Below are 26,555 nucleotides of genomic sequence, written 5' to 3' on the forward strand. Positions count from 1 at the left end.
ATTACAGAGCGTCTAACTTTGTGGATGTCTCTCACTACGTGACGACTAAACTTTTCAATCAAATTTCTCGCTAAACTAAGTAAGTCAATGGTACTACAACCTGTGGTGCCTTACACGTTATGAAATTGGTTTTGTACGAGAAATCAAAAAAAAAATCCATAAGTGTCATCTTCAGTTGTCGAAGAAAAAGAAATCGTGATCATGACACTAGTAAGTATAATTTTCTCTGAAATATAATTGAAAACAACATTATATTGTGATTTTCATTTAATATTCACTTGACGAATTTTCATCTGTTTTAAAGTTAAAATTTACTCGTAAGTTCATTTTCTCAACTTCTGTTGTTCTCGTCTAATTTAAGTTCATTCTTGAGTGCTGGTAATGGATTTCTAATTAACGAGTAACAACAAATATTCAATTTGTAAAATGCTATACAGTAATTAGCTATTAACAAGTCCAACACTCAAAGTGTCTGAATTCAAACAGATAATGAAAACAAAGTTTATTTTAATTGTTAAGTATTAAGATACAGAACAATAAGTGACTTAAATGGCAGTAAAACGCACAGAAGTAATTATTGTAGCAATAGATTCTTGTAAAAAAAAAAAAAGACAAAAAGTTATGTTAAGGACCATTAAAATGAACACTTTGGACGACAAATAAATCAATTAAATGTACTAAATATATTTTTTATGTTAGAAATACTGGAAACAATATGTCGAAAAAATTTATAGGATGACAAATTTATTCAAAAGCATACGGATTAATAATGGAGCTACAATCAATTATTTGTACATGGAAAGTCCTTATGCTTTCAGTCAACTATTAATTTCAAGTATTTCTCTGTAATATGCTCACCGCATAGATTAGCATAAATCAATGTAATCAGTTTAAATTTTTTTTTATTAATTTTCCACCAAATTTATTTGTTAATTTTGAATAAATTCGAAAACTAACTAAGCAATAAAAGATTTTTAATTTATATAATGACGCTTTCATATAATGTGGTATTTTCTATGTTTTATAATAAGATTTTAACAATGATATTCAATAGTTTTGGATGAGTGTCAGTAAATGTTTTATTAATCGAATTGCAAAAAAATAATTTTATATCAACATTTAATTAAACGCAACTAGTTTAATCAATTGTTGCAATTAAAATAATTCAAATAATAAGTTTTAGTTAATTTATATTATACCAATCATTTTTTAAATTTGAGTAAAATGATACACTTTTGACAAAAATTGAAAATATTAATAAAGATAACTGAGTAAATTGATAATAAAGTAAGATTGTTGGTTTATTATAATAAAAATAATTAATAACGATACTTACGGCTCGGTTTTAGAACAAATTGGATTCTCGTACACCTGAAACATGACATTGGTGTTTTAGTAAAGTGATTATCTGAGTAAGAGAAGAAAATTAACGTGAAGGGATAACACGTTTTGGACAAAAACAATGCAATCATACCATAATTGATATTTTTATTATATTATTACGTTATTCTATAGTTAAATTTCATCATTTAATTGTTTAAATTTATTTAAAGAAATTTGATTATGAACTGACCAAATCACTGAGTATTTAATTAGCAGTGTTGGAATGGATAACTAAAAAGTCATCTAGATTAGATATAGATATTCGAATAAAATTATCTAGATGTTATAAAAAATATGGAAAAAAAATTATAAAGATAAAATAAGTTATGTAAAAAGTAATTAATTTCCTTTTTAATTTATTAATGATTTTCTTGACGTTTTTCTTACCTCCTATTTATGTCAAGTAAGTTTTTATTTTATTGTCATTGACAACAAAATTCTCATTTAGCTATTCATAACTTATACTAAAAATAAAGTTTTTATAAAAATAAACACTACCTCACTTCTCACATTTTTAAAATCTTTGAATGCTAATATCTCAAAAAGTAATGTCACAAAACTGATTATCGACCAGTCAACCTGTTATTTATTACATTTTTCTCCATTTAATAATAAAATAATCATATGCTCCCATGTAACTTTCGAAAATTATTTAAAAAATCTACCCTTAGAAATAATTATTCTTACTGTATATCAACCAAAAATCAAAGAAATAAAACTTCAATGTCAACCATTATGAGCTTAATGATTTTCACCACATTATATTGTTACCACATGTTCGTACTGATTATTACCATATAAGTTATCTTCAAAAAACATTAAAAAAATTATAAAAAGCCTAACATAATGAATATTGTAAAATAGCTCAAATGTTAAAATAACCGAATAATAGTGAAGTTAATGATAAAGTTAGATTAAAAATTAGATGATTAAAATTTAGATAATATATATATATATAAATAATACTTGGATCAATATTTTTCTCATCAAAAATAGTAACAAAAATAAGAAAAACAACAACAAAAAAATAATAAGATAAAGAATAACAAAAACAACAATAATGATAACAAATAGAAAACAAGTCAAACCGTCAGTATAGCTCCAACTTCGGACCAGTTATGTCGTTCAAAAGATTATTCTACAACGAATTATTTATAACCTATACAAAAGAAATATGTGTATTTTAAATATTCTCAATAACTGAAAGATCGCTTTATTATTAATTAACAAATTATTTTTCGATAAAACGTATTTAAAGGTGTTTTTAAACTATTATTATGATCATAATTCCAATTTTTTTTCTACTTTATGGAAGTTTATAGTTATTTTTACCATTATTTCAAATATTTATATAAAATAATTTGTTTTACAATTATATAGCTAAATGAATATTATTGAAAAATTGGAAAATGGAAATTTCAATGGTTTCATAAACTTCCATTTATTTGTAAATCGGTTAGTAGCTACATATTTTTTATAGTAATATTTGACATTGAGAGAATGTTTTGAATGCTTTCGTTAATAGGTCTAGGACTTTCAAAAGTATTAAAAGTACATAAAATACTTGCTATACTATTAGCTATAGCTATACTCTAAAATGGGGTAGTTTTGACATTTTTTAGGGGTTTTGATCCCTTTAGGGATAAAAAAAAATTATTTGACTGCATACTATTTTAGAATTTTTGAATCAACAATTTTTTTTATAAAAATTATGCAATCGAAAGATATGAAACCTTAATTTTCCCCACCTGTATTTTTGATAAATCTGGCATCCACTATATCATTTGTATTTATGCTTCTGATAAAACAAAATTTGTTCAACATTTGTGTTTCTTTTCTATTAATTTTTTTAATTTTAAGTTAACAAATCTTATGCTAGCTTAAAAATTTACCACTTGAAGTCGGCTAATTTAAAATAATTGTGGTACTTAGCTGTTCAATTTTTATTAAAAGAAAAAAAATTCACCAAATATTTAAATAGTATATTTTTCACTGATATGTGCTTTTAATATTTTAGTACTGCTCTATCTGCAGACTTTTTTTTCCATTAGGTTTTTTGTTCAATAAATTTTTATATGTTTTAGTTACGACGTGAAGCTGAGAAGATTTATGTTTTATCTTAATGTATCTTTTTTGTGTTTCTGTCTATATAAATTTTCAACAATTACTGAAAAGATTTTGTTGATCTATGCGTCAAATAACCCAAAATTTAAATAAACCTCAAGTTAGTAATTAAAACAAATATTACAATATTACCATTTGAAAAAAAAATATTTTTAAATTAATTTTTTTATTTTAAAGAGGAATTTTAAGTTAAAGTTGTCATCAACATAAAGTGAAATATGGATCAAATTTTTAAAATACCAAAAAAAAAAATTGTATTGATATTTAGAATAACATTTTTGAATAGAATATTTGTAAAGACCGTAATAAAATATACTCAAAAACTGAATTAAACATATTTTACAGCAATAATTTTTCTAAAATTTATTAAAGTTTTTGAATTTTTGTGAACTATTTCATATGATTAAGAGGATTGAAAGTATTTATTTTTAGCAGTCTTTTTGAAAATAACTTCAAGTGTACTACTTATGTATGTATACAAAACATTATATTAACTTTATCTGAATTCTTTAAAGTTAAAAATAATATTCATATATTAATTTTTATGCAATTATAAATTATTCGTGCATAATCAAAATTTCATTTTAAAAGAATATATAAAAATTAACATATAAACATTCTTATTAATTTTCATGATAATTAAGGAATTTTTTATCGACAAGAGCTATTAAAATATTGTTAATGTTTGTGTACTCTAAAAAATCAATAATCTATACATAAATGATATTATCAATTTACACGAGACTTATATTATTGGATAGTAGATAATACACATATACATATGATTATGTAAATTTAATGCCATCAAAGTTGTCCCAAGTCTCCTGGGATTTCCTTTAGAGCACAGCTAGGATTGCATTTGTCTCGTTAGGAAGTTATAGGCCACGAGAGACTTTCCATGTACCACAAAAAATACAGATTAGTTATTAATTTTTTTGCCAGTATTATTGTACGTCATTAATTTTTTTTTCAATGTATAGAAGTTTCAATTTATTTTTCATTTAAAATTACCCAATGATAAATTACAAATATTTGATTAATAAAACAGTATTTTAATTATTAATCATTACAATGAATTTTACGTAAAGGCAATTAAATACCTTTACTATTACCGAATAACAACATAAATGTTTCTTCTTCTTTTTCCTCGCCTTAATCCCAACTATTTGGGGTCGGCCACCCTCATCATAAACTTTCACTTGACACGATCTCCCAAATCATCTACACTCACATCAGCTGTCCTCAAATCGCAAGGAAATAATAATAAATATATGTTTAAATTTTATTTCTTAATTTTATAAGAAATTTCTTTCATTTTTTTTTAATTAAACACAAAAAAAAAACTAAAAAATATGCCCAGAATGATGCCGTTCAAGTAATAAACATTATGAAAACTAAAAATATGAAAATGAAAGTTTTAATTTTTCTACTAATAATTTTTCTTAATAAACTATGCTTTACTAATATCAAAAATAATTAAACAATTTTTTTTAAACGATATAATAAAATTCCATAACTTATAATATAAGACATAAATAATACAATAAAAAAAAAATGTATCATTAAATGATTTTTAAAAAGTTTTACAAAATTTAACATGTTAATTTGTTAAATAAAATTTTTTAATTATTTTTCTTACATGTTACTTTATAATATTATGATAACTTTATAATATTAAATAAAATCATTCAAATTCATGGAACCTTTTGAAAATCTAAAGTTAAGTATTGCAATAAATTTAATAGGATAAAAATTGGGCGTCATATTTATACTTACTAAAAAACAAAGTTACCATCTTGACTTTTATTAATAAACTCATAAAAATAAATCTTCGTAAGTTAATAAAATAAAAGTATTATGAGTTGTTTTGATAAATGGCACGAACCGTTAAATTATTGTATCTTTTATATCATAAGAATTTCTTTGGATAACTAGAAACGTCAAAATTTTATATTTTTTTTAAGACAGATAACATTTATTTGTATTACGTTTCCTTATATTTAATTTATAAAAAAAATGTCAAAAGAAAAATTTCTGTTATAAATAATTATTTTAAATTATAGAAAGTAAATGGTATAGACCATTTAATAATGAAGTAATATCTGAGTAAAAAGTAATCAATGTCATCGATCTTTTTTTAAATAAACTTTGAGTATTATGTAGTCTACTTTTTTAAATTTATTAAAACAGTTTTAATATTTAATAATAATTAAATGTTAACGTACTTAAATAATATTTACGGATTTGAAAATCAATTATTATTGTAGAGAACTTTAATCAATTGTACAATTGATAGTTAAACATTGTTAGACCTGAACCAGTTTCCTGTATCATGAATTATTGTTTTTTTTCATAGTTTTAATTTTTTATCTTGAAAGCTTTTACCAAATATTTATTAGTGAGGAACAAATGTATCTGATATATTTTTTTCAGACAATTAGGTTGTAATTAAGGTGTGACGATTATATATTTTTCTGTAACATTTAAATAGTAAAATATTGTAATTAAAGATTTAAATGAAAACATTATGCACAATAAAACATTTACGTTATTCGTAAATGTTTGTTGTAATGATACATTTGTAGCTAAATTGCCTATGTAATACGCCGGCGGATGATATATTTTCAGATTTTAGAGTACTATAATTATAAATGAATAAAATCTCACTAGTTAAATTTTAATGACATTATTTACCTCACATAGTTTTTTGCTAATTATTAACAGTTCATATTTAATAAATAATACAAATTTATTTCAAAAAAATTTATTTTTAAAATCAGTTTGGAATGTAAGAAATTTTATATTTTACTATATAATAATTTTTCTAATATTAAAAAAAACAAAATTAGTAATTTTTAAACATTTTGATCGAATCATATTTTATTTAGTCTAACAAAATATTTATCATTTCATTTTGGTTATTCTCTCGATTCACTGCTATCTTTTTCAATTAAAATGTGTTAATTTTGTTACTATATTACAAAAAGTCTGGCATATATATTTCATTAGAATAAATTAACTTTCACTTATATAATTCTATTTTATATATAAATATAAAATATATATGAATTTGTTACTTTTAAATTTTATTATTCAATATTTTTTATAAATTACGCTCAGATAGATTATTTGTGACATGTGTTCTCGAAAATTATCATTAAAAAATTAAATTTTAAATTTTACTTTTATAAACATTTCATTTTAATAGCAATAAATTAATAGTAAAAATAAAATAACATTGAATAGTATTAAAATACTTATAATTTAGCGTTCTTATAAGATAAAGCTTACAAGGCAAATTTCTTATTAATAAATTGGTATAATTTATTTGAATGATGATAATGCATTTAAAGATTATATTTTTTAATAAAATAAAAAATATTATTTATTATAATAATTTTATAGCCCCAACTACTAAAATTTCATTATTATTATTATTATTATCATTATTTTTTTTTTTTTGGAGTCGTACAATCTGTAATAAATTTAATTACAATAAGCTAATATGATATTTATGTTATGAAAATGTATAAAATAATATATAGAAACAATAGGCATGATAGAAGAGGCCATTCAATGTTGGTACTTCATGATTTGTGAAATCGTCGATTAGTCAACCAATAGGTCGCGACACCATGTTCGCTTTAGTAGCTTTATGGGATCACTAGGGATAGAGTGGACAAATAGATCAGAGATCATGAGGTTTTGATGGTTTAATGTTTTGGAGTGTAAACGCTTGTAGAATTTTTTGGACAATTGGGATCATTAAAAAGTAACTCAAATTATTATTTAGATGAAAAGTTACTAGAATTTTCAAAATAATGCTGGACGAACTGTATGCTGTTTATATATTTAATGAAAAAAAGGCTTAAAATAATATAAAGTTTAATAAATTTTCATGATATTTTAAATTTATTAAATGTATTATATTAGAAAATTAATTGTCAGTTCAAAAAAAGAGTGGAATGTGGTTGTTAGTTTTCGTTCAAAATTTCAATAACAGAAAATTGTACGATAGAACGAATATGGAAGTAAAAAGAAAATTACTTTTATAGCAACAAAAATGATATAAGTGCACGATTTTTTATTTTGATGTTTTACGCGTTCTTTTCATTCGTTACAATTGTTTATTAGGTTAATTATTTTTCGAAAAATCGATACATTTTATAACTATTGAGGTGTAAATATTTGATTAATTAATACATTCACACAAACATATAAGCAGAATGTACGATTTCGGGCGCGCGCAATTATTAAAATTAAAAGGTTTAACATTTAATTGTAAAATTATATTATGAGAAATCTGACCAAAAGGTAAGCAATTTTCAAACTTTGTTACGTTGGTAACAAAATTTAACAACTTTGGCGAAATATCATAATAAGCTTTCAAATTATTGATTATATAACCTAAGTTTTATGGAAGTGAACAGATGTTTGATTCAGTTACAGAAGGCAATGCTGTGTAGCTGATACATTCTTTCATTAAACTCGAACTTATGAGCTTATTGATTTTTTTCTCATTTAATAAAATATCAAGGTGATCGGCCAATACTCCGGTAGAAGTACCTTTTGTTCCATAAATTTATTATAGATCCAGATTTATTTACTGGCCGTCTAAGCGCATTTTCTTTTCATGTCGAAAACCGCGATTGTCACCTAAAATTTATTGTATTAGACACTTTTTCAATTGTGTGTAACACTATATTATGTTCCTCCGCGTGTCGTATTTCTAAGTGCAAGTATAAATAGCTATTTTTAAGCTCTTGTCGATTTCAATATGAAACTAGTTGGGTCATATTTCGCAAAATGTAAATTGACAGATATTTTTCAATTGAAATTCCTATTTTAGAAAAATACAAAAACTAGGTAATAAAAGTAGGAAAAAAAAATAAAACTTATTCTTTTTATGAAGTAACCCACGAGCACGAGGAATTTTCAATGAGTTATATATAAAAAGTTTGTATGAAGATGATAGATAATATTGTATAGTTTATATCAGTCTTAATGATTCCACTGCAAAAATCTCAATTAATTTTTTTTTCGAATTCACATACAAATAATATTGATTTTTTATTTTAACATGCTATTTTCATTTGAGTGAAAATTGTAGTTTTATTTTTTTTTCCTCCTTAGAAACGTTGATGCAAACCACTAAAAGTCGTTTGAGAAAACGGTGGCAGAAAAAATGTAGAGTATTATAAACACTTTTCAGATGTCAAGTTTGAATAAAACATTATGCTCTCATTGATAAGAATTGTAGCCGTTTTTCTTTACATCAAACGCAGTAAAAAGACAGTGTTTTTTTTAATTATATTCCGTTCAAGAGTTTTAATGAAAGAACAATTTAAAAACGTTAAAAACTAGAAAAAAAATGCACTTAAAGAACATTCGGTATATTTAAATTTTAATGGAGTTTACAATAATGTTTTTCTGTGTAAAAACAAGGGAATTTCAAATTTATTATTTTGTTTCTAACAGTGACGTGTTAAATACACATTATATATACCAGGCCTTGACATTAAATGGCTCGCTTTTGTATTGGCTAACACATTATTCGTATTGTTTGCCAGTCAGTAATAATCCATATTATTGCGACGATTCAATCGTTTTGGGGCAAAATAATTATCTGTCGATGAGGAAATGACAGCAATGTCGTGTGCTAAGAGTGCGATTAGTTTTAAAAATAACGTGGATTCTAAACGCATTCTTTTAATGCGGTTAATAGCGTGAAAAAGTACAAGCTTCATAATAGTATTTTATTGTTCTCATAAACTGGTCGCGGCGCACGTGCGGCCCGTTTAGTCCGCCCGAATATTATTTAGAGGAAGTCTAAATCCGTTTTTATTTAACAGAACGTTATAATGAGAAATATATTAGCTGAGAAAACGGGTATTACTTTTGGACCAGACTTTTGTTGGGGGCCATAGTACCGTAAAAGCCGCAACTTTTGATTTCTAGTACATTCATTTAACAATAACGGCGATAGTAATAATAAAAGTAACCTAGTAAACGGTAATATATATGTGTGCCATCAAAGAACAGTATAGATACATTCGGATGTTTTAATAAATCGTATTTTACGACGGCGTCACTGGTAACAAAGTGTTTTTTTCTCGGACCGAAAGAACAAAAAAAAATTGATAAACAGTCTTCGTCCCTTAAGGTTTAAGACTAGAGCATAAAGTGTAGGCGAGACAGAGAAACTTTCCGACTGTAAATAATCACGCTGCGATCGGCGTTTGGGCTTTGAAAACGGTCATGATATACATACAAAAAGAGAATGGACAGACAAAAAAAAAAAAATTCATAATAATAAACAGTCGGCCGTTCTGTTTGTAATGTATGCGCCACCATAATATAATGATACGAAAACGTGTCGCTGTTTATAAATTTTATTACAACGACAATAATAACAATAGTAGTAGTAGTAGTAGTAGTAGTAGTAATAATAATAATACAATTGTTTTTAAAATGATATTCTGAGTATACGGCTTAGTTTTGTTTTGCGTTTCGTTTTGAAAAACGACGGTAGATTTTTTTAGCGCGGAATAAAAATGCCGAATAAAACAGCCGTAAGGTAAGAGATCTCTGGATCTCTATGGATATTAAACAAAACGGTCTCGATGCCATGTAACCAAAACAATGACATTCGTTTGGAACGCCATTCTTAAAATAATGTCTGGGGGTTACGTGTTTCGAATAATGCGATTGATTTCAATTTTTTTTTAATATTATATTTTTGTCTTTTTCCATTACATTTTGCTGATATTTTACAGAGACTCCAACTCCAATTGTTTCCGCTTTCAATTTTCGTAAAAAAATACATTTTTCGTTCACTGGACCAACATAATAATGAAAAGTAACATGACGAACAAAATAATTTCACAGTTATAAAACGTTATTATCGTTAAAACATAACTAATAGAAAATACTTAAATGAAATCGAAAAAACAAAGTTTTTTATCAATGACGAAGAAAATAAAATTGAGTCGCGGGTAAAGTAGAGAGAATGGATTTTTCATTATGACCCTAAACCATTTGAAGCATTAACATTAGATTGATAAAGATAAAAACTATTAGCAATCATTGATCATCGATTACTCTATTGGCGATATAACGTATTACCTTAAAATGTCTTTGTCTTATTATTGGTGAGAATTTTTCGACTGTAAGCTGAGCACAAATTAATCGGCTTTAGGGTCCGAGTATCGATTAATCATACCAAAAGATTAACAAATATCGATAGCTATTATTATGACTAAATAATATAAAGAAACAGTGGAAAAAGTTTTACACAGCAAACTTTACAAAGCGCATCATTAGACACGACGAGCGCAATGAAATCACGAACGTTATTGTTGACACATTTTTCATGTGCAACTTTTTGATAAATATACATTTGTTAAATAAACGGAAGTAGGACTTTTCAAAAACTCTAATATCGATTCGGCGAATAAAATAAACAAATGAAAAAGATTTACTGAATCGAATTACAACTGCACACGTAATAATTGTCTTGAAGTTTTAACGTTTCTGCACTCGCGTTCGACATGGTCTTTAGTAATAATACAATTATCATAAGAAATACACATTGGCGAGAAACATCAATTTTGTTTGTATCTATGATCGGTGTACGTGTGGGCGTCAAGAGCTTTGCCGCCGGTGGTTTTTTAGACCGGCCACTTGACGTTTCTATTATAACGGAATGTCTACAGGCGGAAATGTCTCGGCTTGCCCATCGCGTATGGAGTTTCAGTGTCGATCCATCACGCGGTGCTTATGACACAGTGCGTTCGGAGGGCAAAATGTGTGTGTTTTCACGTCATCTGGAGTCGGAAGACGTCGTGATTTTCACAATGTTATTATCAGATATTAATTCGAATCACGAATGAGCTTTGTACGGGTTCGAGCAAACTTTTAATAACGCCGTGTGAAGTCCACCAGGTGTTGCTTAGATTAAATTATAATCGTTGTTTGCCATCATAAGAGGATGATACGCGAAAACACAGGTACAGGGTAAAGGACCGTGTGTGAGAATTATTGCGATTAATTCAACGAGAACAGGCCTATCATCCATTGAAAAAAATACCCATGAAAACGATAATATATTAGAGTAAACTGGGCTAAGAGCCGATACAGGGTAATTTATTTGTTTCAATTTTAAACAAATAGTTTGTGCTTGTAATGGCAAAAAATACACATTTTGATAATAACTTAATTTTAACAAATATGCAATCCATTTTTAACTGTAATGAAATAACCATATAAAAATAAGATGAATGACCGTTTAACGGCCAAAAATCTTAGCTAGTTAATAGAAAAATAATTTTAATTATTCTAATTAAAAAATACTCAATCAAGAGAACCGTGTATACCATATTTTTTTTTATTAATTTCGACGTATAAAAATAGTGGACATCTAATTCATTGTGTCGAGACACTTAATGGTACTTTGGACAATCGACATCATTATTCAATAATTTATGTAAAAATTTTACATCATTCACTTATCTTCACTTAGTAAAAAGAATTCAAATTTACCCATGTTCCCATGTGTTCTAATTTCATATTAATATTTCCTGCTAAAATCTTAAAAATTTTTTTTTTAATTTCTTCGGATTCTTTTATTTTACAAGAAAGTTAAGGACTCCGTTCTATTATAGTTCTAAATAGGAAACAATACAATATGGTTAAAAATGTTGAGCCTTTAAATTATGCACAATTTCGTTTTGAAAACTTAAATACTCTAAGGGATTTATTTTTTAAATAAGAAATATGTTCTTAAATGATGAGTCATTTGATAGTGTGACGCCTTAAACACTATTTAACGTAATTCCATCAATATTGTAATTAAAACCTAATGTATCTACACAATGGCAGAGCATAATTTGCACACATTATATTGCATTGATAGAAATAGAATTATTTACACATCCACATTATTAAATCTATCTAAATTAAATTGTAATTTTTCACAATCATTAATATTAATTATTTTAAAATATTAAGGTATTCGCAAATAAAATATATTTACTATAACAAAAAATATTTTCGATGTCATTTACAAAAATATTAAACGATATTGGAAATAGATGACAACTTTAAGGTAGTCTCGAGGTTACTTCGATACATTTTGAGACATTATTGAATTTTACGTACTGTTTTCTGCTGGAAATAAAAGAATGTAACCAATATAAAAAAGAACCATTCATTCCTAATTGCTCGAGTTTATAAATTAACTTTTTTTAATCAACACTGTCAAAGGGTTTCCTTGAGTCCGTATAAATAGCAACAATACGACCTTTTTGGCTAATTAATGAGAATCAGTTAGAGTAAAAGTCTAATAGATTAGTAGTGATAATTTACATTTTTTTTTCAATTTTTAATTTTAACATAATAAACAATAAAATTTAATATAAATCACTATCTAATCATTTAATTAACTTTTTTCTAATAGGTCAGATTGATTTTGAAAAAATATCTCGCCAATTATTTTTCATTTTTAGAGTTTGGTCGATTTTATGAGTAATATTTGGGTTTTATGTAAATTAATGAGTACTATTTAAGTTTAGTAAGATTTACTGATTGCACAACACAACATTATAATTAATTTAATTAAAAATTTCTTAAAGTTGAAAGTTGTTTCTGGCAAGATTTAAAAACTAATGAAACGTAAAAATCTTAATGAGTTTTGCTTACAATTTTCAGTATTAATCAAATATTTAAAAAGTGAAACCTCATTTAATTTTGTAATAAAATTCTATTAAAAGATTTCGAATAGGTAACAAAAATAACAAATAAAAAAAAAAAATTAAACTTGAGTTTGTGTTTGATATAACTTCAGAGTAACATAGTTGTTAAAACCATAAACTACTCTTTTATAATAACCAGAATTCTGACAAAAACTGTTTAACACGAACTTTTACTTTGTTGTAGCTCGTCGATGAAAACTATAAAGGTCTCTTTTATTTTTTTAATGTTTCAAGTCTCAGCTATTCGCAATAAACTGGCAGCATTTCAATCAAAACGACCGCAGTCATCAAAACATAGCAGTTTGTATTTATTTTCAATCTATTAAGCGCACGCAACTACCACCATTTGAAAACGGATTTTATTCGAAAACCGTTTTGTAAAATAGATTAAGTTATTTTATTGTTCGAGTCGTTAGTATTTGTGTGCACCCCCAATACGTCAAATCGTTCAAAACCTCCCAGATTTATACGATAGTAACAATAATCGGATGAACAAAAATAGGAAGGGCTTACAAATCGATAGGTTTATACATCGTTTTGTGTAAAAACATGTAATTGATGTAACATTATGCGTGAAAATGGCTAGTGAGGGCAACAATATCAGTGATATATGATGTATACCGTATCGAGCTAAGATTGTGACTCTGTCATGGTTAAAAATAAATCATTTTTATTGTAAACGCACAAAACAAAAGAGTATAAAAACTTTAAACTTAATTACTTAATATTTTTGAAAAGTCTTAATATTTTTTAATAACTCAACTATCCCATAAAGTAATTATGCGGCGTAATGTATTATGACCGAAAAGAGTATGTTAAATATTATAAATAAAATTATTTCCTAAAAAATGTAAGCTATAAAATTGTAATTTGAATCACAACGATTCAGTTACCATTAAGGAAATCATTAAAATTGTTTAAATCGTATACATATTTTATCTTTCGTCACAGTGATGACTATGCAAATACATATGAGCACTTGTTTTACTATCTCATTGTTTATATGTATGTATTGTTATTCAAATTTATTCTTTGAGTATAGGAATGTCAGTAAAAAAGGCTTGTATAAACAAAATAATATTTTCCCAGTTAGGTTTTATGGATGCACATTAAATATTATATAATAGCCGTACCGAAGAACCCATCGATTGAAGAGGAAGTAAACACTTCCGTGTTGCGCAAAAAAGTCGAGATGTTTGTTTTTAATTCCGTTAAATAACCGTGACAAATGTAATTTTTGCATCAGTGAATCAGCTTATTCGCACAAGTTTAATATGATTACAGCTGCGTATGGAAACTGAAAAAGGCAACTGTACTCGAATTCACAATTATTTAATGAGCGAAAAATAATTTGTATCGCTAATAATAATTTGATTAATCACTGGGTGAAGAGTGTTTTACTAGAATTTTAACTTTATAAGATTCATATATTTGAAAGTATTTTTTAATTGTTTTTATATTAATTTGATGACACCGTCATTGGCAAACCGCAGTGAAAGCATCGTGACCATTTCTTGAGCAACATACTTTACATAGTATTGGTTTGATTGTAATACACATGTCGCCGGAAGTGTTTTTCTGTCTTACTTTATAACCGCCATCTTAGCACTTTGCTAAATGGTTTTATGTTGCTATTCAGCACATATTTACTTTATTAATTTTATTGTATTAATTTCCTTTTATATCAATTTGTTATTGTTTATTATTGCAGCCATTGTTGACATTAGTTTTAAGTGTCCTCTCGTCTACAATTCTATATTTATTTACTATTATTTGTTTAATATATATATATATATATATATATATATATATTATTGTTAAATTCGCTTTAAATTAATCATTAACAATCTATTCGCCTTACAATTTACAATAAATAAACCTTTACTGATTACAATACAAAAAAAAATGTTAACTAACTCGTGTGAATGACACCGGACATGTTAATACAGTGTAGAATTTGCAATCTTAGTTCGTTTTTAGTTTTACCTCTGGTTTTCCTTTTAATGTATTTTTACCGGTGCCACTGGGAGATATGCTCATGTCACAGTTGTTCATTTATCACCATCAACAGAACAGTATTTTGAAAATGTTCGAAATACTGGGTTAAGCCTGACAAAATTCAAAAGGGTTGAGCATTGACAAAATATGCATTGCCCTTCGCTGCCAAATCCCTTCCATATCAAAACGGTAACGTGTTTATTTGTTCACGGATTCAACGTTTGTTGGCGTAGACTCGTTGTTGCGCATCCCATGTGCTATTATATCCAAGAGGGCCGACAAATCTCCAGGGAGATGGGAAGCTACAAACCAAAAAATCTCTGCTTTTTAAATAATTCACAGCCATTACTATCGGATTCAATTTGACCAGCGCTAACGGTGTCGACCTAAACAATCGTTTATCGGCCTATGAAGATCATATATCGTTTGAATGATAAATTATATCCGATATTCATACGCTCACGTATAAATATTGTTAAAGAAAGACTTAGACAACTTGTTTAGTAAATAGTTCCACATATTGAATTGCGATGTGCAAAATACTTCGTCAGAAAATATCACATACTTGGAAAAGTATCAAACGAATTTAGAAACCAATGCTAATGCACATTTGACCAATTTCAAAACTTTCCTAAACGATATTTTAACAATTGAGAGCACTGCAATATAATACGTAAGTGAATAATACGTCTCAATTCAAAATATATTTTCTAATAACGGTAAATAAACTTCGTTGTTAGCCTGAGGCTCTTGAAAAATCAACATCAATATTTTTTTTTTTAATAATAGTAAAGCAAACAGAGTATTTTTCCATATTATTCAGGTTTTTTATATTATATACATAATTGATCTACAAAAAAGTAAGGACATTTTGATGGTAATATTAAATATGACGTACCATTTATGTTATTTTCAATTATAAAAATTAATAACATTATGTAACAAAAAAAAAAAATTGAGCATCTAAATATTTTTGACTTAATTTTATTTGTTATTTGTCCTGTATACATTTTTATAATTTTCTGAGTTTATTGACATAAACTTAATAAAATATAATTTCGCATAAAATATAATTTACTTTTTATAGTTTTGAAAATTTAGTACCCATTTTTACTACTTTTCGATGATTCAACAGACATAATAATATTATTATCATCTTAATTGATAATTTTAAAGTAAATTTATAATATCATGATAACAAATTTTTATCGTTTCATTAATTACATTTTAGATTACTACTTTTGGGATATTTTGGTGATTTTTCATCAAAAATGGGTGTAATTTTATGTTTTAAAAACAATTTTTGACATCCAATATAAGTTGAACGTGAAACGGTACTGATCAGTGCCCTTTAACAACAGTAGGAGGTCTAATGTGTTATTTCGTGTTTATATCTATAAATTATAGTTTAGTTACAATCAATGAATTCTCTTATAAATTATACACTATAATTCCGGCCAATCATGTTGTACAAAAATAATTCAATGGCATAACAACGCCGAGAGTAATACCAAGAAAAAAATCCAGAGTTGTCACCTAAAATGTCTATTGTTGTGCAGCAAGTAAAGATTGATCTAATGACTGTAAAAAATAATCCTATCGTCATTTCAATCCAACGATTCTTCTTTGATATTATTCACTCAACTGGACTTTTAAAGGCTATTTAAAACTAATGGGATTTTATTTACGCATGAACTACAAAACGTACTGGACCACATACTCTTGTAACATATAGCTCAATAACTGTAAAACACAAGTATAAATTTCTTAGCGAGGCGTTACAGAAAAAAGTTCTACGCGTTTTTAAATGTTTACCTGACATCGTAAATTCGACAAATCCATTTTGGTGAGATAAATTTTTTGGGGTTCATCGTGAAAGTTTTGGTTTTAGAAGTTGCAATTCAATTTGTTTTTCTTTTGTTCAGTACAAATTATTTTCGTAGGGATTTTTTCCTCGAAAATACTAGAAACACTTGTTTTCTTATAAATTAAATTTATAAGATCTTCTGGTGTATAGTAATACATTTTGACCGCTGGTCAATAAATTTTGCACAATGGTCTAAATTCTTAGGAAAAAGTTCTTCTGTGATTAATTTTTCTTAACACTCTCGTCTAGCTGTTAATTCATCAACTTATGTGAGAAATGTATAAATGTAACGTGAATACAAATTATTCATCCAAATTTATTTATTTCAATTAAATTTCAACTACTGTAAAAATATAATGCTTTATTTTTTAAAAGTAACATATTTTCTATACTAAAAATATTTTGATTGTTTTTGATGGTTGTTTTTGTAATTTAATAAAGGTTAAAGATCAAAAGCGCGCTCTTCTTTTTACATTGTATATTAAATTTTAAAGTAATATTTGTTTTTGAATTCCGCATTCAATTTATTTATATTATTAAAGACATATTAAGGAATCTGTGTGATTCTTTATATTAATAAACTTAATTTAAAAGTTGATAGAATATTTTATGATATTAAAATTTTGTTATTAAGCACAAATTCTTTTTACAAATTAAAATTACATACAATCGATGATTTTTTAACAAAATATTAAATTTTATTTATCATAGAGAAATTCACTATTTCACTATAAAATAAACAACACAATAGTATTGTCACTGCAATCATAAAATACGCGTATATGTTCGTTAATTAAATAATTTTGCAATTTTAGAGCCATCATTATGATATACCAAAAGAAACGGTTCATTTGAAACTCAATTTTTGAAAGTTACAAACTTTAGATATTCACACAATCAAAGTACAAGTTAATATTGAATGGAAATATATATTTTAGTTATAAACTTTTAGAAAAGCTGCGGTTACTCTTATATCCTTCTACAAAATACTTCATTCTTGTTACACGTGGCTATTGAGAAATGTTCGCTTGCGAAACTGATTAAAGTACATTTAGTTCCCTCGCCATTACAATTGTCTAATTTTGGTCCAAAATTAAGTATTCAATCACAAGATTACAAACTGATCCTGGCGGAAATACAAATAAAACTATAAAAATTTGTCACGTTCCATTTTGTTGCTCTCCTAAGGTTTCTTGGACAAATGTTATTTTTGTTGATCATCGAAGCACTTTTTATTTCATTTCGTTAAACATTGTACAACATGTACTTGTTCTAATTTAAGGTTTATGTGTCGTGCTAGTTGTAATGAATTTTGTCTCGTTTGCAGTTTGTGGGAAACGCCTCTAGATAGTCAATACGTTATAATCGATGAATTTGTAGTATGACGTGTGTGTTTGGTATGTATAAGATATCGTACAAATCGCATTTTTATATTGGAGAGAAATTGAATTGAGATAGAGTATTTTTTTTATTTGATATAAAAAAAAATGTAATAATAATAAAATGTAGACTCTTATGATTAATGTTATCGTCGTAGAGCTGTTTTAAAAAAAACTAATACGCTTCGAATTACCGTCTGTATTATATTTAAATGGAACATACAATAACTTTACTCATAAATATAATTTTTCAACCGACTTGTTCTAGAAAATCTACATGGGTCAGGTAACCGCCGGAATAATTCAATTGCGCAGCATAATGTTTGGTCTGACAATTATTGTAGTTAAAGTATACATGAACCTTTACTAGATTTCATATTCATATAACTTAAAATTTTATCAAAGTATTCTGTAGTATCTTTACAGTACTTGGCGAATTTAATGCCACTTAATATTTCCTGCAATTTTTCACTATTATCTTTTTTACTCATTTTAGTTTAATGCAAAGCTAAAGAGGTATTGATTTTTGCATGATGCTTTTTGAAGTCTGTCCATAAAATTTTCAGCTCTCACTGGATTGATTTTAATGATTAATACGACAAAATAACTCAATTTAATCTAGTTGAACCTATTGTTATAGAAAATTTTTTTTTTTAATATAGGTCTAAATGGAATATACTAGAGTTAATGATATATATATATATACAGGGTGATTTTTTTATCATAACCCACTCAATTACTCGCAGAATAATAATAATTTAAACCTTTTTTTGTTTTATTATCTTTAGTTACACATTATTCTTGAATTTTTAACTATGTAATACTTTTTAAGTTCATCCCTTATGCCTTGGAGGGGGGTCAACTTTGTTTTTTTAAATGGTAACACATATTTTTAATTTAATAAAATGTTTGAGTTTTTAATTTAATAGTAAATGGCATTTGAATTTTTAATATAACTTTATTAGCTTATTAGATATAAACATTTAAAGTTTCAAAATTTTGAGTTAATATACATGTATAATACACATGGGATTGTAAATACAGGTAGCTAATTGGATTTTTATGACATTGCTGTCTCAGTCACGGATTGTTTATTATCAATTATGATTATCAATAGATATACTTTCTGTATTGTCAGTTAGTGTATTTATAAACTCATAACAATGTGCCTTACTACAATTGATAATAACAATGCTGTGTACCTGCTAATATCGATGTTATAAAAAACCAATTAGCTACCTATATTTGTAATCCCTTGTGTATTATACCTGTATATTAATTCAAAAATTTGAAACTTTAAATGATTATATCTAATAAACGAATTAAGTTATATTAAAAATTCAAATGCCATTTACTATTAAATTAAAAACTCAAACATTTTATTAAATTAAAAATATGTGTTACCATTTAAAAAAACAAAGTTGACCCCCTTCCAAGGCATAAGGGATGAACTTAAAAAGTATTACATAGTTAAAAATTCAAGAATAATGTATAACTAAAGATAATAAAAAAAAAAAATGTTTAAATTATTATTATTCTGCAAGTAATTGAGTGGGTTATGATAAAAAAATCATCCTGTATATTTGTGTGTGTGTGTATGTGTATTGTATATTTTTTGTAATAATCCAATGAAAAAACTAAGCACAGGTAGGGTCTGAAATAAACTATCCATGCTTGTAAATATTTTTTTTCAACTCAATTTTTTAAAATATTCCAGAATATCTGAGTTCTTTTTATCAATTTGAAGCTCTTGAAACATACTACAATATTAAAAAAAAAATTTAATATATTCAATTATTCATTAAAATTGATTCAGTGTGATTCGAAAATTTTTATGAACAGACATAAACAAAACACACACCATCACAAAACCAATACCTTCTCAGTTTCTTACATTGAAGCTAATACAAAATTGACACCTATATAAGTTATTAGAAATACTGCTAAAAAATAATTAAAAGATGATATTAAAAAAATATAATATATTTTTGATTTATTATATAAGTTGTAAAACACATTTTTTTTTTAATATTGTATTTATTTTGTGAGTAATTAAGTGGTTTTTTATAAATGGATCACGTTGTATATGACGGCGTAGTTTTGCGATAACATTTTGGTATACTATGTGGATGGTAATAAATACATCTTTTGATCATTGATGAACGAGACGATGAGTCGGATTACCTGGAAGAGTTTTTATACCCAGTTGAAATGGTTCATTTATAAAATTCTTTTTAAATAAGTATCTATCTACTGAATCTATGAAAATTAAAAGAATTAAACTTTTATTGGATAAATGAACATAAAATTTAACTAGACAGAGTATTAACTATCTTATTTTTTCTTATTTTGATGATCTCATATGATATTTTTAATAATATTTGTGGTTTACGTTCTAAAAAGATTACGTCATTAATAAAGCCAAGAAAATATTTTTTATTACCATGTTATTTTACTTCATGTAGGTATAATGAAAAAGCATACAGCTTTGAAATTTGAAATAGATAATATTGTTCATATCGAGATAATCCGTGTAAAATATAAAAATAATATTATTGACTTAAAAATTGCATTTGTGTTTTGTCGAGTTCAACTAGAATAATGTTCTACAAAATAATTTTATTTTTTTCGTCCATCTCTTTATCAGTCTATTTTATTTTTGCTGATGACTTTGATTATTGGTAAGTTTTATTTTATTAACTATTATTTTTATTTAAAACTATTTAACTAATATTCCCTCATAGAATTGCATAATTATTATAGGATTTTAGTACCATAAATAAGTAAAATGTTCTTAACACCACTATATTTTGATAGATATTATAAATTTTTGACTTTATATTAGTATACAACAAGCACTAAGTTCATGGAAAACAACTGTAGGAGACGATTATATAAAATATTTTGGTTACATTTACGGTGAAGTTTCTGAAAGAGATGTTAAGATAGTGAGAAATCAACATGTATCATATATAAATGTGTGTAGATCGTGGCATCATGGAGCTCCATTAATTGTAAATGAATTGGTTAGAATCTTTTTTATTAATTATTTGATTATTTTATATTATGTGAATTAATTATATTTTATGTGTCATAATATTTTTAAAGCTTACGTTTTTTTATATATATAACACTCTCATGTAAAAAAATGTACCTTGAATTTTTAGCTAAACGAGTATGCTCAAGCATGGGCTAATCATATAGCCATACATGAAGATTTTAAACATGGTCCTAATGGAAATGCATTTGGAGAGAATCTAGCAGCTGAATATAACTGTGATTTATATACTGCTGGATTTGAAGCAGCGCTTAGATACTACACAGAATTTGAAGAAACAGATGAGTTTTTTAATTTCCATGGAGAAGAATCAGACATGATGAAAGGTTAAGAAATAAATACTATATTTTAACAATTTCTCTCAAAAATTAATTATTATTATGTCAAGTTTTTATAAATAATATCGAGCAGATCTAATATTTCTAAGAAAGTCAATAATCAATATTTTGTTGTATTATTTATATCAATTTATGGTGAAAGCTTGATAAAATTTTAAACAAATATCCATAACACTTCCGAATAACCCACCTACCCTTTCATCTTAAATGAAACTGGTTTAGATACCTTCCCAAATATAAGCTCTCTTTTCAAGTTATTTCAAATAACAAGCTGTGTATCTATCAACAAATTTGCTTATTATAACTTATGTGTATAGATTTATAAATAATATTGTTAGATAAACGTCTGTTCAAACGCGNAACAAATATCCATAACACTTCCGAATAACCCACCTACCCTTTCATCTTAAATGAAACTGGTTTAGATACCTTCCCAAATATAAAAAATTTTTAACTGGAGTTCTGTTACTGGATAGCTCTCTTTTCAAGTTATTTCAAATAACAAGCTGTGTATCTAACAACAAATTTGCTTATTATAACTTATGTGTATAGATTTATAAATAATATTGTTAGATAAACGTCTGTTCAAACGCACTGTAGATGAATTTTATATTAATTTGGTAACACCGCTGTCGCTATCATTGCCTACACCGGATGCTAGAAGGGGAGACGGCCGTCTTGACCGTCTCTCAGCGTTACACACGGACATTACGTATTCGTAATTATAATTAGGTATAACACTGAGTTATTGTCGGCTCTTTTCTGTGTCCACGTTGTCACCGCCATCTTAGCGTTTTTTTGCTCTATGATCGAGTCATATAGCAATAAAAACGCTATATGACTCGATGGTGCTTTTGAGCACATGGTTGTTCTGTAAAAGTGACATATCACCCCTTGCGATTGCCGCACCCTTGAGCGTTCTTAGTACAATGCTCTTAGGATTATTTGCGTTTTGATGTACGTTACAGTATCATTCACAACATATAATGCACCTTGGTCAGCTAATCTCATTCGACTTAACACATTGATCGTTAAGTCGAGACTTACAACATCGTCGTAAGTCGATACAACTTAGCCGATAAGTTTTATGGTTGTTTAATCTTAAATTAAAAATTTATTTACATACTCTCCTTATTCTTTTTTCTCGACTTGGCCTGATTAAAGAAAAAAAATAACAAACGTTAAATAACGCGCGTAAGTATGTAACACCGGGCAAATATATATTAATAATAATAATAAAAAAACTATAAATACACAGTACGATTAATTTACCGTTGATCGCTAGATTACTTTTAAATAATTATTTTGAGAACTTTTTTTCGCTTATTAAGTAGTAGTAAATTCTTTAATATTGGAAAAATACTTTTTATGTTCATCCTTTGTTCTTTATTAGAGTACCAATGCAATTTTTGAAATTTCAACATATATATTTAACTAGTTCATATAATATAATATACCTGGGCAGAGAAATGTATAATGATAAAAATAACACTGCCCGCCATTCACCAGTCAACATTTAAATGTATTAATATTTTCAAAAATCTGAATTAAAAGTTATTTGAGCAGTTATTTTTCAATTGTATTCTTTTTTATTCAGTAAATTAGTAAAATAGATATGTTGTCATTTAAAAAATAAAGTTGATACACTTATAAAGGACTAAGATCATAATCTAAAAAATATTTAATCATTTATAAATCGATAAATAAATAATACTGGGCAAAATTTTTTTTTTTTGAACTATTATTTTAGAAGAAATTTAGTAGTCGACGATAAATCAATAACACCGTAAAAGGAGAATTAAATGGAAATGAAAATATGATTTTAACTGAGACTATAATAATTAAAAATATTAATTTTAGATTGGAAAATAAATGGTCATGCAACGACAATGATTTGGCACAACAACAAAGAAATTGGCGTTGGTGTTGCATTGGCAAATAAGATTAAATGGAGAGAAACAATGTTATAAGAACCCATGTTAATAATAACATCTGTATATTGGCCTATGCCATGTTTAATTGGAAAATACAAAGAAAATATTAAACCTAGAGATGAAGCACTTATGCGGATGAATACTAGCAATGATGCATATTTAAATAAATTATTATGAAGGGATTTGAAAATGTTTAAAAATATTAAGACCAACGTGGGAAGAGGTGTATATCAAGGGACCATGCTCTTTCCCTCGGTATTTAAATAATTACTTGTTTAGGTTATATTATTTTTTTTTTTATTAAAGGATGGTACAAATATTTTCCTAAAGATACTTTCCATTAAGAAAAAATTGAATGAATAATTTATTCATGTAATATTTATAATAAAAATTACTCAAATAAGAATAAAATCACGATTGTATCATTATGTTATTTTATTTTTTAAAAACAAAATAATTACCAATTTAAAACATGGATATTCATTTTAGTTGATAACAAATTAATGGATATATTATTATAATTACTTAAATATTTGCAATAGTAATTGATTAATTAATGTTAAGTGGACTATAAACCATGTAATTATTTAATAATAGTATCCTTCAGAGCTCTCGTAAAAATATTAATTTTAAAATATTCAATTTAAGTATTACACAAATCTTCAGATTCATAAAATTTATTACGTTCAATTGTATTAAAATCTAGTGATGGGCACTACCGAGTGAATACTACCGAACTATTAGGTATTCTAAAACTATCAATTCATCCAGTTATTTTTAAAAACTATCGACAGAAACGAATGTTTTTAAATAACATTTAGTTATCTAACGACATAGAACTACCGACTGTCTAACTGTTATCATAAATGTATGATTAGTAATTATTCGGCATATTATGCTACCGAATATAAATGATCTGTTATATATTACAAATTATAAATTATACAGAGTGATTCTTTTATTTAATGTACTGCAAAGTTGTTTGTTTTTTGAAGAGTTCTTACTGTTATCCACATAGCGTACAACAAAAAACTCTAACGATAAGGAAAATATTATTTAGGCAAGTAAAAACTTGCTACGGTTTTTTCTTCAAATTCTTAATAATAAAGTATAGTAGATACAACAAAAAATTATCTAATGAAGACAAGAAGTTTCGCTTTTAACAAATGGGTGGTTTATGATATTTAAACAGGTATAATTTATAATTTATTATTGATAGTTGATTTTTTAAGATTAATACCAACTATTATTTGATGACAATAATTTGTTCATAAAAATGTACAAATTAAAATTTGATTTATTTTTATAAATCATTGTAAATATCAAGTTTATTGTGTGAAAAAAATCTAAGGGTAGATTTAAGGAGTCAAATTCGAAAGTTAAATGGGAACATATATTTTTTTTATTATTAAATGAAGAAAGGTCTAAATAAAATGTCGACTGGTCTATAACCAGTTTTGTATTATTACTTTTTGAGTTTTTGTAGTTTTTAATTGTACACGAGAGGGTTGTGCAACGTTAAAGAATTCTTCCTGTGCGTCATAGTAAAAATAGAGCTCCGCTAAAACTACCCAACTCCTCTTATTTTATAAATCTTTGAATAATGATATTTCAAAATGTTGTATTAGGTATCTGAGATATTTTAGTCATTTTTCTGTAGTGTACGGATGGAAATCTACTGCACTTCCCCATTCCTAGTAATGCCTGTACACCTTAAGATACTCTGGTTTATACAACACCCGAAAGGGGAAGGAACAAAAAATAAATAAAAGGAGGAGGTTAACAATTCGGTTGTATGTTTTATGGCTGTTGCCTCAGAACTCCGTCATTTATAAACTGTTTTGAAAAATTATCTTTTTTTTTTGAAAGAATATGCTTTCATGTTGGTCCCATAGACATTTCATAAAATTCGGGTTAATAGTTTGTTTTTAAATCGAAATAACTGGAAAAATGTGTCATCCAAGTAAACGAAATTACGCATTTTGCTTTCTTGTGACTGTTCTGTGGTGTTTACGGTTTCTAGAGTAGACCCAAATGAACTACTTACCTATCGTCTTCATCGTTAATTTATAACTTAATAATTAAAAAAAAAAATTACTGAAAATAATAAAATAAATCAGATTGTAATAAGTATAAAATCATTTTAATAGGCTATTAATATGCGATTTATTTTTGGAGTTTGTGCCAGACAAGGTTAACAAACGTGTAGCATAATGGACGACAAGACAGCAGACGTGTGGTGTTGAACAGTACGGTCTGTAGCGACTGGCATATACGTGTTGGCGGGAGGGGAACGTGCTCTAGTTACCGACCCGAACGCGGACAGACGTCGTTAATGACTGTCCCCAATATCTAGAATTTTCGATATTATTTATAAATCGCTAAGCCGTGTGCTATTCAGCGTCGTGCGTCGCCTGTCTTGTTATCGATAGTTAACTTAAATGTTGTTCGTAATATACTCGACACTATCATAACGTGAGATAACAGTAGGCTACACTTTTTGTGTGCACAATAATGGTCTTTTATCTAAGATAATCAACGTTTCTATTTATGTATTATTTTGATATTCTTAGAATAAAATGATTCATTCCAACCAACAAAAGTTAAATAAATAACTTGGAGAAATATTGAACAAACGCATATTATTTTTTAATCACATTACATTACACACGTTCCTTTATTTACTCTCATACTAATAACTAAACACAATGTGTCAACCCTA

General features: G+C 26.4%; 2 protein-coding genes across 2 annotated transcripts in view; one reads left to right on the plus strand and one right to left on the minus strand.

Annotated features, from left to right (window-relative positions):
- The window catches only part of LOC126897570 (sex peptide receptor), a 133,585-nt gene that overhangs the window by 83,603 nt on the left and 23,427 nt on the right, over positions 1-26,555 (minus strand). The window contains exon 2 of the mRNA XM_050671277.1: positions 1,337-1,371. The gene's annotated coding sequence lies outside the window, so the exon portion shown is untranslated. The remainder of the gene's footprint in view (positions 1-1,336; positions 1,372-26,555) is intronic.
- On the plus strand, positions 20,612-24,263 carry LOC126897574 (Golgi-associated plant pathogenesis-related protein 1-like). Its single transcript, XM_050671288.1, has 4 exons — positions 20,612-21,184; positions 21,349-21,529; positions 21,671-21,887; positions 23,760-24,263. The coding sequence occupies exons 1-4, from the start codon at positions 21,105-21,107 to the stop codon at positions 23,867-23,869; spliced, it is 588 nt and encodes a 195-aa protein (XP_050527245.1). The 5' UTR covers positions 20,612-21,104; the 3' UTR covers positions 23,870-24,263.

The sequence above is a fragment of the Daktulosphaira vitifoliae genome, unplaced genomic scaffold (assembly GCF_025091365.1).
Source record: "Daktulosphaira vitifoliae isolate Bord-2020 unplaced genomic scaffold, ASM2509136v1 Scaffold_2, whole genome shotgun sequence".
In the NCBI taxonomy this organism is placed as follows: Eukaryota; Metazoa; Arthropoda; class Insecta; order Hemiptera; family Phylloxeridae; genus Daktulosphaira; species Daktulosphaira vitifoliae.